Consider the following 16,439-nt stretch of genomic DNA (forward strand, 5'->3'; position numbering starts at 1 on the left):
AGGGTTTTCCAGATGATCCTTTCAGAGAGGGCGAGAGAGAGTGAGAGTGTGAGATTTGTCAGAATTGAAAAGACATATTCCAAGTGTTTGAGCTGCTTGTGATTCTATCAAGGTCTGAAGAGAGAGAAGAGGTTGCTGCCTGCCTCTCTGAAGAATGAGGGATGTCATGGCAGAGGGTGGAGTCAACAGCAAATACATAAAGAGTATTCCAGAGAGTCAGAGATTGTTGATGAAGAAGAGGAAGAGGGCTGGACCCAGCACACTGCCCTGGGGGCACTCCAGTCTTGACATGGAGTGGAGATGAAAGGATTCCGTTGAAAGGAACGTATTTGCTACGAGAGTCGAGGATGTCAGTATGCCATGTATGGAGGTGGCATCGGATGCCATAGGCAGGGAGTTTGGAGAGCAGGGTGGGGCACAGTACTTGATAGAAAGCTCGAGATTTGTCTCAAGAGACTGCCCTGATATCATATGACATTGAGGGTCTCCATCCATTGTTGGGAGAGCAGTAGCAGCTTGTTCATGGTGGAGTAACCAGGTTTTAATCTGAACTTCTAAACGAGTTGCTGTGTATTTTGAGCCATGGTTCCGTCCTCCAGAACAAGAAAATTCCCCTCGGTAGGTGAACTGCGCACACTGAAATGGCCACACGGTGATATTAGTAAAAGCATAGCATCGAGGTGGATTGTTCACGCATGTGCGGTCTCATGTTGCCCATTTGGGAGTCCGAGTCTGTTCTCATCACTTAAGTCCGCGTGTATTACATACGACCAGGAGAGTTTATTCAGCCTGTCATCCTTCCGAGGTTGACAAAATGGGTACCAGTTCACTGGAAATGGGGGACACTGCATCATTGATTAGGTGACTTAACGACAAATCATCCAGAAGAATAAATAAAAAGAATGATAACATTACATTGTTACAAACTATATATTAATTAATACTAATAATATTAACAACAACAATCATAATCGTCGTGTCATTTGGCCATAATAATGATGAAAGTATAATCTCTGCCCTGGCCCAAGCACATCTGGGCTTGGAGAAAGCCAAGCTAATGCTCAAGCAGTACAGCAGGTAGGTATGCTACAAGGCCATGAAGAACAATGAAAATTTGGTCCAATGGACCAACGGGCCCACTAGTATCACAAATAATGGAGGTTGGGGAGAAAACATTTTTCTTTCCTTCTCTATTTTGTTGGTTGTGATTTGGGTGGTGGTCTTCTTCTTCATTCGTATGTAGCACAAGGCTGCATAGTAACATCATTGACTGAGGACATGGTTGTGCCGCTGATGTAATGCACTCTGCTGGTTGGGACAGTAATTTGGAATTTGGCCATGGTGCCTGCGTTAGCTTGCCAACTCTTCGTAGAAGACACCATGGGATATTTAAGCTCCACAAATGATTGCTGGCAGATGGGATGCCTGTTTAATGTTAAGCCGAGGGAGGGCACACACATTGATGGATCACTATGCCGGTGAAATACCAGGATGACAGATTATAGCTGATTCAGGAATCAAACCCAAGCTCGACAGCTTGGAGGTGAGTGCATACCTCGAGGCCATCCTTCAGTTTGGGTGGTTGTGAAATTCCCACTGAAGTTGTGATCAGGAAGGAAGCATCTCATAACATTGAGGCAGTTTGTATAGAACATAATGCTTTGATATCATAATGCTTTGACACCACGCTGTTCCCTTGGGAAATGTTTTATTTTCTCTCTTCAAGGAAGATGTCAAATCACTGATTTTAATGCAATATTTATTTAGCTATTTTGAGAATATGGAACTAGCTTTGCACGTGATGTAAAACTGCCTGCATTTAATAAAAGTTACTTTTTCCAGATTTATTTGTGAAGGTGGAAGTGAAAACTGAGCACGACAATGATGTCCACCTGGATCTACCAGAACCAAATGACTCTGAAGCTTTATTCGAGAGCCATCACCATGAAGGTTTCTATCAATGTCAATACATTTTTCTTTCGACAGTTTGATAATGAACTCTGGTGTGAAGGAAAGAAAATATACATTTTGATTTCATTACTTTAAATAATTTCCTTGATGGAAGATCAATTTCTCAAACATCCATTATCCCCTTCATCATTGGGTGAAAGATTTGAGACAACAATAATATACCTTGTTGTACAGTCATGGCCAAAAATATTGGCACCCTTGCACTTTTTTCAAATAATACACCATTTCTTCCAGAAAATTGTTGAAATTTAAAAATCTTTTGAAATCCACAAATGTATTTCTTTGGTTTGCAGTGGAACAAAACAAAAAAGCTGAAAAAATTACTAAATCTTTGCTTATTCCACACACAACTCCTAAAATGGCCTGGGCAATAGTATTGGCATCTTTTAGAAGTTGTTATTTAGATTGCAGGCAGGTGATTCTCCTTTACTTTGGAATTGAACTCACCTGTGGTGCGTTGAAGGTGCCTGCAATATAAAAATCACTCATCCAAACAGTTTGAATGGAGAAAAGGAGTCATTCTGCTGTTTTGTGTCACTGTGTGTACGACAATGAGCATGGAGAAAAAAAAAGAACACCAGAGAATTGTCTGAGGTCAGACACAAAATTGTAGCCAATCATGGACAATCTCAAGGCTACATATCCATCTACAAGACCTTGATGTTCTTGTGTCCACCGTATGAAATGTTATCAGGAAGTTTAAGGCCCATGGCACTGTAGCCAACCTTCCTGGATGTGGCTGCAAGTCAAAACTTGATCAAACATTTCAGTGAAGGATTGTTTGAATGGTGGAGAAAACACCTTGATCAACTGCCAAACAGATTCAAGCTGACCTTCAGACACAAGGTACGACAGTTTCACCTCGCACCATCCGTCACCAACTCGATGAAAGGGGTTTATATGATAGGAGACACAGGATGACCCCACTGCTGAGAGAGAGACATAACAAAGCCCAACTGGAGTTTTCCAAAACACACCTGAACAAGCTAAAATCCTTCTGGGAGAATGTCCTGTGGACAGATGAGACCAAATTAGAGCGTTTTGGTGAAGCACATCATCTCTATGTTTACAGAAAAAATGAAGCCTTCAAAGAAAAGAACACCTTCCCGACAGTCAAAAATGGAGGAGGTTCAGTGATATTTTTGGGTTACTGTGCTGCTTCTGACAATGGGTGCTTTGAATGTGTGCATGGCATCATGAAAGCAGCAGACGACCAAGGAATGTTGGAGCGCAATGTTTAACCCAGTGTCAGAAAGCTGGGTCTCCGTCGAAGGTCATGGATCTTGCAGCAGGACAATGACCCCAAACACACTTCAAAACTTACCCAGGAATGGTTCAAGACAAAACGCTGGACCGTTATAAAGTTGCCAGCAATGAGTCCAGATCTAAATCCCATTGAGCACCTGTGGAGAGATCTGAAAACTGCAGTTGGGAGAAGGCTCCCTTCAAATCTAGGAGAACTGGAACAATTTGTACCAGAAGTGTGGGCCAAACTGCCAGTTTGGTGTAGGAAGTTCATTCATGGCTATAGGGAGTGCTTGACTGCAGTTATTTTGTCCAAAGGCTGTGCTACCAAGTATTTAGTCTTGGGTGTCAACAATTTTGTAAATGCCATTTATTTTTATTATCTTGCCAAAACAAAGTTTTTGCAAGATATGTTCGTCAGCTTGTATATATATTTTTTTGTTTGTCTGTAATCACGAATAAAAAATTCTGCAGAGCACAGTTATCATTGGAAATTTTTGTAACTTCGCATATCAGAGGCCTATAGAGGTCCCTTTCAGCGCATAAAATTTTGAAGGTCAAGGTCAAAGGTCAAGGTCACTTTGTCGCAAATCAGGGGAGTCGACGAAACCCTTATTTTTTTGAGTAATTTTGATCGGATCGTCTTCAAACTTCATGGGAATATAGTTCATGGTCTGGCGCTCAGCTGATTAATTTTTGGTGGCGATTGGCCTTGACCTTCATGGTTAGCGCCTGAGGTCAAACATATTTGACCCCAAGGTCAAATTTTCAAGTTTTAGGAACCATATCGTGTAGTACCTCAAATTGAACACCTTGATGAGTGCTTTCTAGATATGTCAAGCTTGAGAAATTATGATGTCATTTGGTGACGTTATGAGGCAAACGCATCTTTTTCATGGTTACTCTGTAGAACGATTCTCATCGGAATCTCTCGTCGGCAGATATTCCTCAAGGAGTCGCTCCTGGTGGATAGCAGCTCTGTTCACCTCAGTGTGACCTTAAAGAAGTCACACGTGGTCACCTTTTGGCAAGATATGGGTCACCCTGCGGGTGACATTGGTTTATTTTCTTTTTAAAAAAGATATATTAAGTTCTGAATCAAAAACAAAGGTTCTGTAATATTAACAATGAAATACAGAATTGGGGAGATCAAATACTTTTGTGAATTTCAACTTATTTTTCAAGAAAATTGTGAGTTATTTGAAAAAATGTGCAAGGGTGCCAATATTTTTGGCCACTGACTGTATGTATCCTGCTGTCCCCAATCTGTACTATCGTTAATTTCATTGAATTTTCATTGCACACTTTTTATTGATTTATTTGCCATGTTTATACATGATATTGGCTTGTGGAAAGAACAGGTAAAGAGGATAGAGAGGAAGGGAAAAATACAGTAATCTAACCCGAAGAGGTTGTGGGCAATGTGTGTGGATAATATTGTGGGTAGGGAAGTAGATGGTATGAGATAGTGTGGAACTGCTTTCGAGTGCAATTCAACCATATTCCACCTTATGAGACTACCTTTTCAAAATATATACACATCTGTTGTTACATTTGTTTGGGGGGCTGGTGGTGGGGGGAGGGCGGGTAGATATTACCTTAGAACAGATATAAATGTAAAGAGTAGTCTGGCCCGTATTTGAGTCGTTAGCCAATCTCGATGTAATTAAGTAAGAAAATGTATCTCAAAGATTGTGTTGTTTGAATGTGCACGAAACGAAGGGTTGTGCATGGTAATATATAATTAGTTAGGGTTTAAGGTGAAGGTATCGTATGTGCAACCTTCTGTAATCCCCAGGTGAAGTGCCATGGTGGGGCCCTGGCAACATTCTGGAAGGTGAAAAAGGGTGAAAGGGGGTGTATCCTGGTGAGGGGGAGGAGCTTTGATCGCCTCCCGAGGGGAGGAGTTTCAGATCGGCTCTGGGTTTTGCGGGTCTCAAGAGAGTTGGGTTCGGCACAAAGTGAAGAGGGAGAGGGAGTTCGTCTGAGTAAAATGGTTTCTCTGTCTGTCATGCCTGCTTCGTCGCCCTGCTCGCCTGATTGTGTTCCTGCTCCATTCTCTGCTCCCCACTTTGTCTGCCTGCTGCCAGTTTGCTTGCTTGCCTGCCTGTTCACCTGCTCCATTGTCTCACTGTTTTTTGACTGCTTGCTATCTTCGTCGACGTCTCCACAGCAGTTCAGGCCTCAACCAGGTTTTTGTTCCCTCCCCGTCTGTGGAAAAAGTCAGATGTGTGGCGCCTTTAGAGTTATTTATTACCTCCGCCACCGAAGGTGAAGGAGGTAATGTTTTCACCCATTTCTGTCTGTTTGTGTACAGGATATCTCAAAAAGTTGTGGATGGATTCGGACGAAAACTTGGTGGACATGCTGGGTGTGTGGCTGTTGGATGAATTGATTCAATTTTGGTGAAGATCCGAATCCGGATCTGGATATGAGAATTGTTTAATTTTTAAAGTGATTCTTCACTATTGAGAGATCGGGCCAAAACGATATAGTGTTGTGGGCCGGGGGTCGGTGGCGAGGAACGGCTGCCAGGTGGAGCAGTAGAGCCGTCTCCCACCGAACACCTGGAATTTAGGTCGTGACTCTCCGGGCAACTCCAAAGGTCATGGGTCACTTAAGGACCGTGCTCGCCAATTCTCTGACGGCGTGGGGTAGGGTTAATAGCCCAATTTCAATATACCTAAGTGCCCACGTCGTCAAATTACCGGGGAAGTCACACCCTCAACGGACTCTGTCGAACCGGGTCGCTCCAGCGACCTCGGTCCGGTATAACCGAGCGGAATTACCAAAGTCCGTCAGTCCAAACGACAACTTACAGCCCAATCGGCTTACTGGTTCTCAAGCACGAACCATGCTGGGTCAATGGAAGAAAACATGGGCAACGAACTGGAACATTTAACAAGAGGGTATATTTATAGGGGAGGGAGACACACAGCAGACTTAATCACGAATAAAATGCAATATACAATGAAAATAAAACACTTAAGCAATTCTACTTAAAGCAGGGCCCACTCAGACACACACACACACACACACACACACACACACACACACACACACACACACACACACACACACACACACACACACACACACACACACACACACCCAAAGGAATGGACCTCGTCGGGTCTTTATTGGACCCTCCAGCTGAGGAGGATAGGTCAGCTGGGAAGTCAAGGTCTGGCCGGGTACCTTTCCACCTCGTGTGGTCACACCGACTCCAACTAACCACGGTGGGACTCGAACCCACGACCCGAAATCCACGAGCCCACGATCCTGGCTGCTCGACCACCACCACCACAAGGAGCCCCGCAAAAGACCGCAGACCACGATCGCAGAGGACCACGACGACAGACCAAAGCAATGGCGAGGTTGACTCCAGCGACGCACCCCAAGAGCAATGGCCATGATGAATTCCCTACTCTCCTCCTGACGACCACTCTACTCTTCCCTTTCGCAAGGTCCGAGGGATTTCTTCCCCTGGCCACTCGCCTTCTGATTGGACGGTGGCGAACATCCCATCTGGCTGGGTGGGGCTGCCCTGAGGTAACTTGTCTCTGGATTGGTCGGGGGCTTCTGAGGTACTCGTATCCCTCATTGGTTGCGAGGTACACCCATCTCGCTGGGCGGGGTCGACCTCTCCCCGCCTATGCCCGTGGCCCCGAACACGTGCGTAATGGCGATGATTGGCGCGAAGGGGAGATTTAATGTAAAAAACCTGACGAGAAAGAAACCCGCAGCGCACACATGAAATTAACCCATTAGACAGAAGGACGGGACCCTGATGATAAACACATACTTATCGAAATAACTGAACTGCGGGGACTGCTGTTTGTTTGTGTGCAAATGGCTGCCAGATTCGTCACAATAGAACTGTATAGCTTATTTCCAAAATGTATTGAGCCCGGTATGTTCTCGTGGATCAGGCATTATGTGGCGGAGGTATGCACTTTACCGAGTGCCCTTCCAGTTTCTCTTGTAAATAGTTAATTATTTCTCATGAATTCCATGTTCCCTCTTCCTCCCCCCCCCCACCCCCAAGCCGGTGTCGTACTCCTCCCCCGTGATTCACATCTGGTGGTAATTATTTTAGTTGGGAAATAAAACCCCTTAAATTAGATTAAGGTTCTTGTGTGCTACTTGCTATCATGCATGTACAAAGCTGGCATGAATCGGACGTGTTCAAGGCAGTAAAGCCAGTTCAGTCCATCTGTCCAGCTTTGGTGTTAATTGGCATGTACACGACAAATGGTTTAGTGGGGGGGGGCCACTTTTACCGAGAAGAGCCGCCACACCGCCTGCAGGATTCTATAATGGCTGCTATTAGGACCCAACTCCACATACTCTTCTTCATTGTGGTTAACTGGGCTGCAAGCATAATTGTTTGTATACTGCAACCATATCCTTATGTAGTTATGTGACTTTTATGCTTCCCGTTGTAACACTCATTTGAAACTGTTCGGTCAATTTTACAGCATTTATGATGGGGCGTTTTCACATTTGTGTATTATTGGCGGAAAGTTCGGGGCCACATTGTAGGCCACCAGGGGCTGCCAGTGGCTCGCAGGCCATGCAATGAAGAACAGGGATCTCTACTAATAAGTGCGTGCGTGCGTGCGTGCTTGCTTGTGTGTCCTCCATAACTTCAAAACTATGAAACCTCGCAACTCCAAACTTTGCATGCACACTAAGGGAGCCCCAAACTTTGCATGCACACTAAGGGAACTCCAAAGGAGGAGTGCGTGGATGAAAACTGGGTGTTTGGATAAATTTAAACACCCCTTTTGAAAATTATTGGGTTGCTCAACACCAAAAAATAGAGCTTTCCAAAAACGGAGACATGCCATCTTGATCAGCCCTCTGTCAGTTTGCTCGGGTCTTAAGCCACCATTTTGTTCGGCCTCCTCAACATTACCTTGACTTAGAACAGATCGCAATGGTTTCTTAACGATAAAGCGCTCAAATTTCTTTTTCACTTCACTTTACTCACTCGTATCATGGAATACCTGGTCTTCATTCCTCTGAATCGCTGTATACATTGCTTTTGTAAGTGCTGTAGTTTTCAAATTGGGAGCTTTGAGTGATTTTATGCATTATAAGATGTGATTTTTCACGATGATGTCTCACAGACAAATTAAAGGATATGATCGAAATCTGATTTCGGCTTTGAGGATCGGATCTCATGAACTCGATAAGTGTCAATTTGGAGTGAAATCTCAAAATGTTAAGAAAGTAGCGATGTTCTTGTTTTTCCGGGTGTGTCCTATTACCAATCAGCTTGCTATCGCTTGCCCAGCCGGCCGTTCATTATCAGCCGTTTCATTGGATAGCTTGCTTAAGTGCTTAAGCCACTTTCCGAGCGCCCTACAGTCGATAGCAGCACAGTTTGTTTCACGATCGGGATGTACAGTCGGCATTTGCGACACAAGGTAGAGGTACATATTCAGCACACACAAACGTAGTACATAAGGGTAGATTTGGATCTGTGGTTGTGTGGACAAGCCATGCCTGTTTCAGGCACAATGGTGGCAAAGTTTCATCCTTATCTTATAGAGGTTTTATCAGGTTTTCCTTTGCCCTTGCGACTGTAAAACAAACCTGACAACCAAATGCCTTACAAACAAAGGCTATATGTTTCTCTTTGTGAGTTTCAAAGCAAAATATATTTGATAACACCTGATTTCTGAGCCGTTTGCCGTATTAACTTGTTTTCTAAATTACCGAGCCTAATTTTTTTTCCACCCGTCACACGCACTTGTTTATAAAGATTAGTGTTTGTGCACCTCTCCTTGAAATCCCAAGATAAATGCAACGTTGTTTTTCCATGAAAACTACGAAAGGTTTTTGCGTTGCATACAGTACGTACTGCAGTCAGTAATCACAATGACTCCAACCTGCCAATTCCCGAAAAATTGCCGATATCGGCCAAGCACTAATGTGTGTGTGTTCTCTGCTCACTGTGCTACCATCACCCCCCTCTCTCTTTGTCCCATCCTTGCTCTTGCATACATTGTCGAGGCTCGTATGAGAGCTAACACACAACTCACAGCAAGGGGGCATGAGACAAGAGGGGTGGGAGTGGAAGGGAGAAAACAGTGGGGAACAGACACATTAGGTGAACTGTGGAAGGGAGAGGGATGGGGATGGGACGGGGAACATGGCGAAGAGAAGATGGACATTACAGCGACTTTCAGGAAGGAAAGCAGGGGAATTGAAGGAAGTGGGCTTGGGTGGATTATCGGGGGTAGAAAAGATCGAGGATTTGGATGGGGGAAGATAAGAGGTGGTGGTGAACAGCTGTTTTGAAAGCCTGGAGGGAAGAATGGGAAAGAATACAGTGAGGAAGTTTATTCCAAAGGCGGGAAAAATAGGAATGAAAGAGTGAAGATGAGCAGTCATTCGTGATTTTGGTAGTTTCACCAGAAGGGGGTTGTTGGCGGACCTTGAGCGCCCTGTGGAAATGTGGTGGGGACAAATCTCAGAGAGAGCAGGGGGGGCAAGGCTGGAGAGGAGTCGGTAGAAGACAGAAAGACCACTGACCAACCTGCGGTGATTGAGTGTGAGGCCCAAAGACTCAGCTTCATTGCGGGAGATGCCGATGATCTTAAATGCCCTGGTTTCGACAGCGTGAAGCCGAGAAAGGTGGGAGGCAGGAGCACCAGCCCAGAGGGGAGAGCAGTACTCCATCAGGCTACGGACAAAAGCTTTGTAAGTGGTCAGGAGCTCAAGAGGGCCGAGGAAGGACTTTGCACGACGGAGGATTCCCAGTCGGCGACTGGCTTTTGAGGCGAGGTTGAAAATGTGACTTTCCCAGGAAAGGTCATGGCAGATAGTGAGACCCAGAAGCTTGAAAGAAAAGACTTCTTCCAGAGGATTGTTGAGAAAGTGGATGGGGGGGGGGGGGTTCTAAACGGTCCTTTCGAAGAGACATAGTGAGAGTGTGAGATTTGTCTGGATTGAAAGACATGTTCCACGTGTTGGACCAGTTTGTGATTTTATCCAGATCTGCAGTGAGCGAAGAAGCTGATGCTTGCCGGTCTGAGGGATGACAGATGGTACGGCAAAGGGTGGAGTCGTCGGCAAAGAGAAATAGAGGATTTTCCAGACAGTCGGAGAGATCATTGATGAAAACCAGAAAAAGAACAGGGCCCAGAATGCTACCTTGAGGAACTCCAGCCTGCACAGGAAGAGGGGATGAAAAAACTCCATTTAGGGCCACACGTTGACTGCGACAGGAGAGGAAATCTGCGAGCCATGAGTGGAGATGGCCTTGAATACCATGGGAAGAGAGTTTGGTGAGTAGTGCAGGGTGCCAGACTGTCAAAAGCACGTGATATGTCCAGGGATACGGCTCTGATTTCCTGTCTGGCATTGAGGACCTCCATCCATTGATGGGAGAGCAGAAGCAGCATATCCAGGGTAGAGTGACCTGGTCTGAAACCAAATTGATGATCGGAAATCAAGCCATTGGAGAAGAGGAAGGATTTCATGTCTGAAGCGATGATGGATTCCATAACCTTGCTGATGATTGGGAGAAGGCTGATTGGTCTGTAGTTTCTTTGAAAGAATTCCCAGGATGAGTTGATGTTTGAGAAAGTAGTGATAGGAGACCAGTCTGTAAGTTTGATGGCTGCTCGGAGACCCTGCCAGTCGGCTTGAGTGAAATGCCAGACTCGACGGCGGTGAGGTGGTTCTCTGATAACAGCTAGAGAGATGTCCACTTTGACAAGGACGTGGTCAGAAGAACCGATTGGAGCGAAGGAAGAGCAGCAGATATTGTCAGGGAAATTTGTCAAAATCAGATCCAGAAGAGATGGATCTCTATCCCCTTCCAATACAGTGCAGTCCTCCCACACCTATCTCACTCTCCCCTATCACCCCACCCTCTCCCTCTCCCTCCCTCTCTCGCCCTCCCTCTGTCTCTGGACATATCCAGACGGTGGTTATCTCGATACGTTTCTGGATGGTGGTTATGTCTGGGTGGGATTTGTTTGTCTCCAGACGTGTCCAGATGGTATTTATCTCCAGACGTATCTGGATAAGTATATATCTCCAGACATGTCCGGAAGGGAATTTGTTGCTGAACTCGTCGGGGCGGTGTTTGTCGTCTCCGGACGCGTCAGGGCGGTGTTTGTCGTCTCCGGGCGGTGTTTATGTCTGGATGGGAGTTTGTTTCCAGACCTGTCCAGAAGGGAGTTTGTCTCTGGACGGCTTGGCTTTCCTCCCGCTCCCCTCTCAGTATTCCCGTCAGTGAATCGACAGGTGGTATTTGCTCATCTATACTAATAAATGTGTGTGTGTCAGTGTGTCTCCTCCATAACTCTAAAAGCATGAAACCTAGCAGCCTTAAACTTTGCTTGCATACTGAGGGAACTCCAAGGAACTGCATGAGTGAACATTGGGTGTTTTAGTTAATTAAAACACCCCTTTTAAAAATAAATAATGGCCTTATTTAATTATATCCTTTTCAGGCGATCATCAACTTCCTCGCTGTCTGGGGTCTTAAGGGGTACCTGGGGTTACCTCGCTGGGGTCTGAAGCCACCAGGTTTTTTTTTGGCCTGCTCAACCATGCATTTACTTGGAACAGGCCGCAACAATTGCTTAACGATAAAAAAACCAAAAATTCCACTTTCTTCACTCATATTATCGAATGCCTGTTCATCATAGGTATGGATCGCTGGATACGTTGCAATCCTTACAAATGTCTGGAGACACCAGCGTCCATGGCTTTATTTAATTTCCGCACAAGCCCTAACCTTGAGAATCTCTTAAACTAAACCGAATTATGTAATTTAAGCTCCAGAATTGAACTTAGCAGCAGTTTCAACTTCTAAAAAAGTGTTCATTTAGCCAATTTGGACATTTTTTTTATTTTGGCCATGTCTGGGAGGGCCAATGTGTTAAATATGATGTTTCGGAGATCATCACATGCCAAGCGAGCCATTCCTTATAAACTGTTTCATTGGAGTGCTTAAGCCACCTGGCAAGCGCTCTACAATATTCACATTGTCACTGAATACTGTATGTCGAACGACTTGAGCAATGTTCAGGAGGCACTCACCTGCGTTCAGGAGGCCTCACGTTGTTCTGCGGTGTATCGGATGATCGCTGGCTTGCTGAAAATGTGCAATTTCCCCTTTTTGTATGATATTCTTTCATTCTACAACCCATCACTTCGGCAGAGATAAATAGAAATAACAAACAAGAAAAAGAGCAATCACAGATTGCAGACCCTCACCAGGACTTATTTTGTGTGGTATTTGTGTACTGGTGTGTTACATAATTAATGAGATAATTAGGAGGAGGAGGAGATTGGGGCCATACTCTGTGCATAGTGTTGGTGCTGCTTAAGCAGTTTCCTTGGCTATTGGGCACAATCCTGGATGGGTCGCCACTCCGACACAGGATACCAGCATACTGGCACTCATTTTGCCGACCTCGGAAGGATGACAGGCAAAATCAGCCCCACCTGGTATTAATTCAACAGCTGAGCGCGATATGAACTCAGGACCCTCGGATCCAAAGCCCACCACCCTAACCATTAAGCCAACACCAGGCATAGACATAATTAGAACTGCCACTTTATATGATGACCGGGTAACAAGATGTCCTGCTTCGATGCAATTCAACTTTGATTGGACACCTGACCCTGACCCATGACGTTTATTATTATTATTATCATTATTATTATTATTATTATTATTATTCAATTTAATGCAGAATGGGATTAAAATACATTAATTTCAAATCAAATGGGAGATCAAATAGGTACAGTCCTGAATTGGAGTAATCATAAGGAACCCAAACAAGTAAAAAGCAAAGATTACATCATCAGAAGTAACCTAGAGAGGATTTGCATTTCAGTTGCTACTCCTCCACTCTCAACCCCATCCAGGCACAGCCAAGTGAGCCTTGTTCAAAAAAGAAAAGAAAAAAAGAAAAAAAACCCAGATCAAAAAAATAAATATTTCTGGCTGCCAGACAATGCAATGCGTCCAATAAAGTTGAAATTTTCAACATGAATTCCCCACTACGAGATCATAATTGTGAAGTTTCAAATCGATTGATTAAGTGGTTCCAGAGAAAACATAATTTGAGATTTTTCTTTAATCCAATATGGCTGCTAAACCATGTGATCTATCAATTATTCCTTAACAATCTTGTACATCCATGGTTTGGGGAACATTTGTGTAAAGTTTCCCCTCAATCTGTCCAGCCGTTCTGGAGAAGAAGATTTTTATAGGTTTTAGGTAAATACAATATGACTGCCAAACCATGTAACCTATGACTTCATATTTGTGAACCTTTTGTTCCTCATGGATAGGCGTTCACACATGTAAAACTTCACCTCGATATGTTGAACCACTTCGGCGAAGATTTTTCAAGGTTTAAACAAAAAACAACAATATGGCTGCCGAATCACATGATTGATGACGTCATCAATTTTTTTTTATTCTGTGTACCATTTTACCTCTAGATGATCCTCAAAAATTTTCATACTGATCAGATGTAGCATTTTACATATGCAATTACAATGTAATAACAGACACCTATGACATCACCAAAAAAAATCAAACTTATTCCCCATGAGGAGTACTTGCCATGTGCCAAGTTTCTCTTTTTTCCTTGGTGTGGTTTCAGAGATACAGAAGTCCAAAGTTTTTCTGTTTTTCCAACATGGCTGCCACATCATGTGACATATGACATCATCATTATGATTACAACATTCTACATGAGTAGTTGCAACTATGTTGAAAATTTTGTCTCAATACGATAAGCGGTTGCGGAGAAGAACCCGAAAGTTCTGTGCAGAGAAACAAACAAGAAGATGTCGTGCAGAGCACGATACTTGCAAAATCCATAAAACAAATTTGACCTCAAAAATAATTTGTGGGTGAACTCAAAGACCAAATATGCAACTTCTTTTGAAATTTCAAGTCAATCGGATGAAGATTGACAATTTTAGAAATTCAGCTGATGTTGAGCTTTTGACCGATGTTAACCTCAAAAATTATAATTGGTGGTTGAATTCAGTGACATGAAATGCAAATCCTCTTCAAATTTCAAGTCAATCATATGAAAATTGAGGATTTTAGAAAACTCACCTAAGTTGTTGACCTCAAAAATAATTTGCTGGTTGAATTCAGTGACCTGAAATATTGTGACAATGTGTGTGCCATGGAACTGGACCTCACATCTGTTGAAATCCTCCCCGTTCTCCTCCCCCTCCCTTCCCATTCCCTCTCCCCCACCCTTCCAATATCTCTCCACTCTCCTCCGCTCTCCCTCACTCTCCCTCTCTCCCTCACTCTCCCTCTCTCTTTCTCGCTGTGTACAGTGGTTATGCCACGACAGTGGTCATGTCCACAAGTATCTGAACGGTTGTTATATCTGCATGTCTCCGAACGGTAGTTATCTTCACATGCATCCAGATGGTGGTTATCTCTGCATGTATCCGGATGGTGGTTATGTCGGATGGTGGTTGTCTCCATACGTGTCTGCATGGTGGTTATCGCCACATGTGTCTGGAAGGTAGTTATCTCCGCACATATTCAGACGGTAGTTATGTGCGGATGGTGGTTATCTCCACACGTGTCCAGAAGGTGATTATTTCCATATGTATCTGAACGGTGGTTATCTCTGCACCTATCTGGACGATGGTTATGCCCAGACGGTGGTTATCTCCATACGTGTCTGTACGGTGGTTATCTCCGGACATGTCTGGACGGTGATTATCTCTGGACATGTCTGGATGGACATGCCATGGAAATTCCCAAGAGATATTTTTGTCCTTCTTCTGTTTTACTTTTGTATACGTATAGTTTGTTATGTACAAGTATGCTTTTAAGAAGTTATGCACACATACACTTTGATATGTACACGTACACTTGTGTGCAGTAGACACAACCTCTGAGTTTATGTACATTTTAAAAACTAAAACAACACGTTGAAAACTGAATAAGGTACGTTTTCATTGCAACTAAAATAGTCATGATTTATATTTGAAGTCTATAATTGAAAAAAATCTGTCCTTTTTGTCTGCATTTTGTATGTACTGTATGCTGTCGATATGTCTGGGTGTGTGTTCAGTTACTAAAGGCCCAGTCACACCTTGACGTTTTAGCCAGCAATGGCAACATATCAAAATGTATGTAAAACGCTGGCTTACGTTGAACTTTTGATATATATTTTTTTAAGATTCGGACGTATTCATAACGAGTTGGTCATATGCATAACGATAGTCTAACTTATGCATAGCGCGCTGCACGTATCGCCGACGATGACGTGACTTAGCCTATTAAAAGGCTAACCCACAACGATTTTAATCATAACCACCGGAGAAATGGAAGTGTCAACATCGCAGTCACACCTTGGCGATCTTGCCCAGCGTATGCCGACCTCTGAAAAATGTGTCTAAAACGCTGGCGCACTTCGAATACGGTATGGGTAAGTTTGGTATGCGTGAATAAAACGCTAAAGTACGCTATCATACATCGTATTAAATGGAGTACGTCTTGGAATTATAAACGTGTTAAACATTTTACGACGTACTTGCCATATGACACACGTTCCGGATGCGATGGGAATAAGTTGTACGCACGATATGCGAACGTTGGCACACGTCAACAAAAGTTACTTGTAAGGTACTCGTAAGTCGAAACACGTCAAGGTAATGGTTAGCGTCAGTGTTCCAGACTCCCTGGTTTTTTTAAATTTTTTTTTCTTCAAAATGACGGTGAAGTTGACACTTCGATTTCTAGTGCGGTTATGATTTAAATCGCTAAGCGGCAGCCTTTTAATTATATTATATTATAACCGCACTAGAAATCGAAGTGTCAACATCACCGTCATACCGAAAAAAAAAAAAAAAAAAAAAAAAAGCAGGGAGTCTGGAACACTGACGCTAACCACTACTTTGACGAGTTTCCACTTATGAGTACCTTTCAAGTAACGTGTGTCAACAATCGCGTAACGTGCCTACAACACGTTACTCATTGGTTAGAAATAAGTTTCGGGTACGCTAAACATTACCTCGACGTGTTTCGACTTATGAGTAACTTACAAGTAACGTGTGTCAACGATATGCGGAACGTGTGAGTCATACGCTGGCATAAGTCTTAAAATTTCAAGCATGGAAAATTTGAGGACAACCAAAAAGTACAACGTTTAAAGCCAGCGTACTACGACGTATGGCAGTGTTTTTCAGCGTGCTCT

At 43.7% G+C, this 16,439-nt stretch overlaps 1 protein-coding gene across 3 annotated transcripts in view; it reads left to right on the plus strand.

Moving 5' to 3' along the window:
• Positions 1-16,439, plus strand: part of LOC147009487 (zinc finger BED domain-containing protein 5-like) — a 125,481-nt gene that overhangs the window by 9,268 nt on the left and 99,774 nt on the right. For all 3 annotated transcript variants that reach the window (XM_085861769.1, XM_085861771.1, XM_085861770.1), the window contains exon 3: positions 1,843-1,950. In XM_085861769.1, coding sequence (XP_085717895.1) covers positions 1,843-1,950 — 108 coding nt within the window. The remainder of the gene's footprint in view (positions 1-1,842; positions 1,951-16,439) is intronic.

Source organism: Eptatretus burgeri, chromosome 17 (assembly GCF_056783735.1).
Source record: "Eptatretus burgeri isolate ZD-2024b chromosome 17, Ebu_testis_v1, whole genome shotgun sequence".
NCBI classification, from domain to species: domain Eukaryota; kingdom Metazoa; phylum Chordata; class Myxini; order Myxiniformes; family Myxinidae; genus Eptatretus; species Eptatretus burgeri.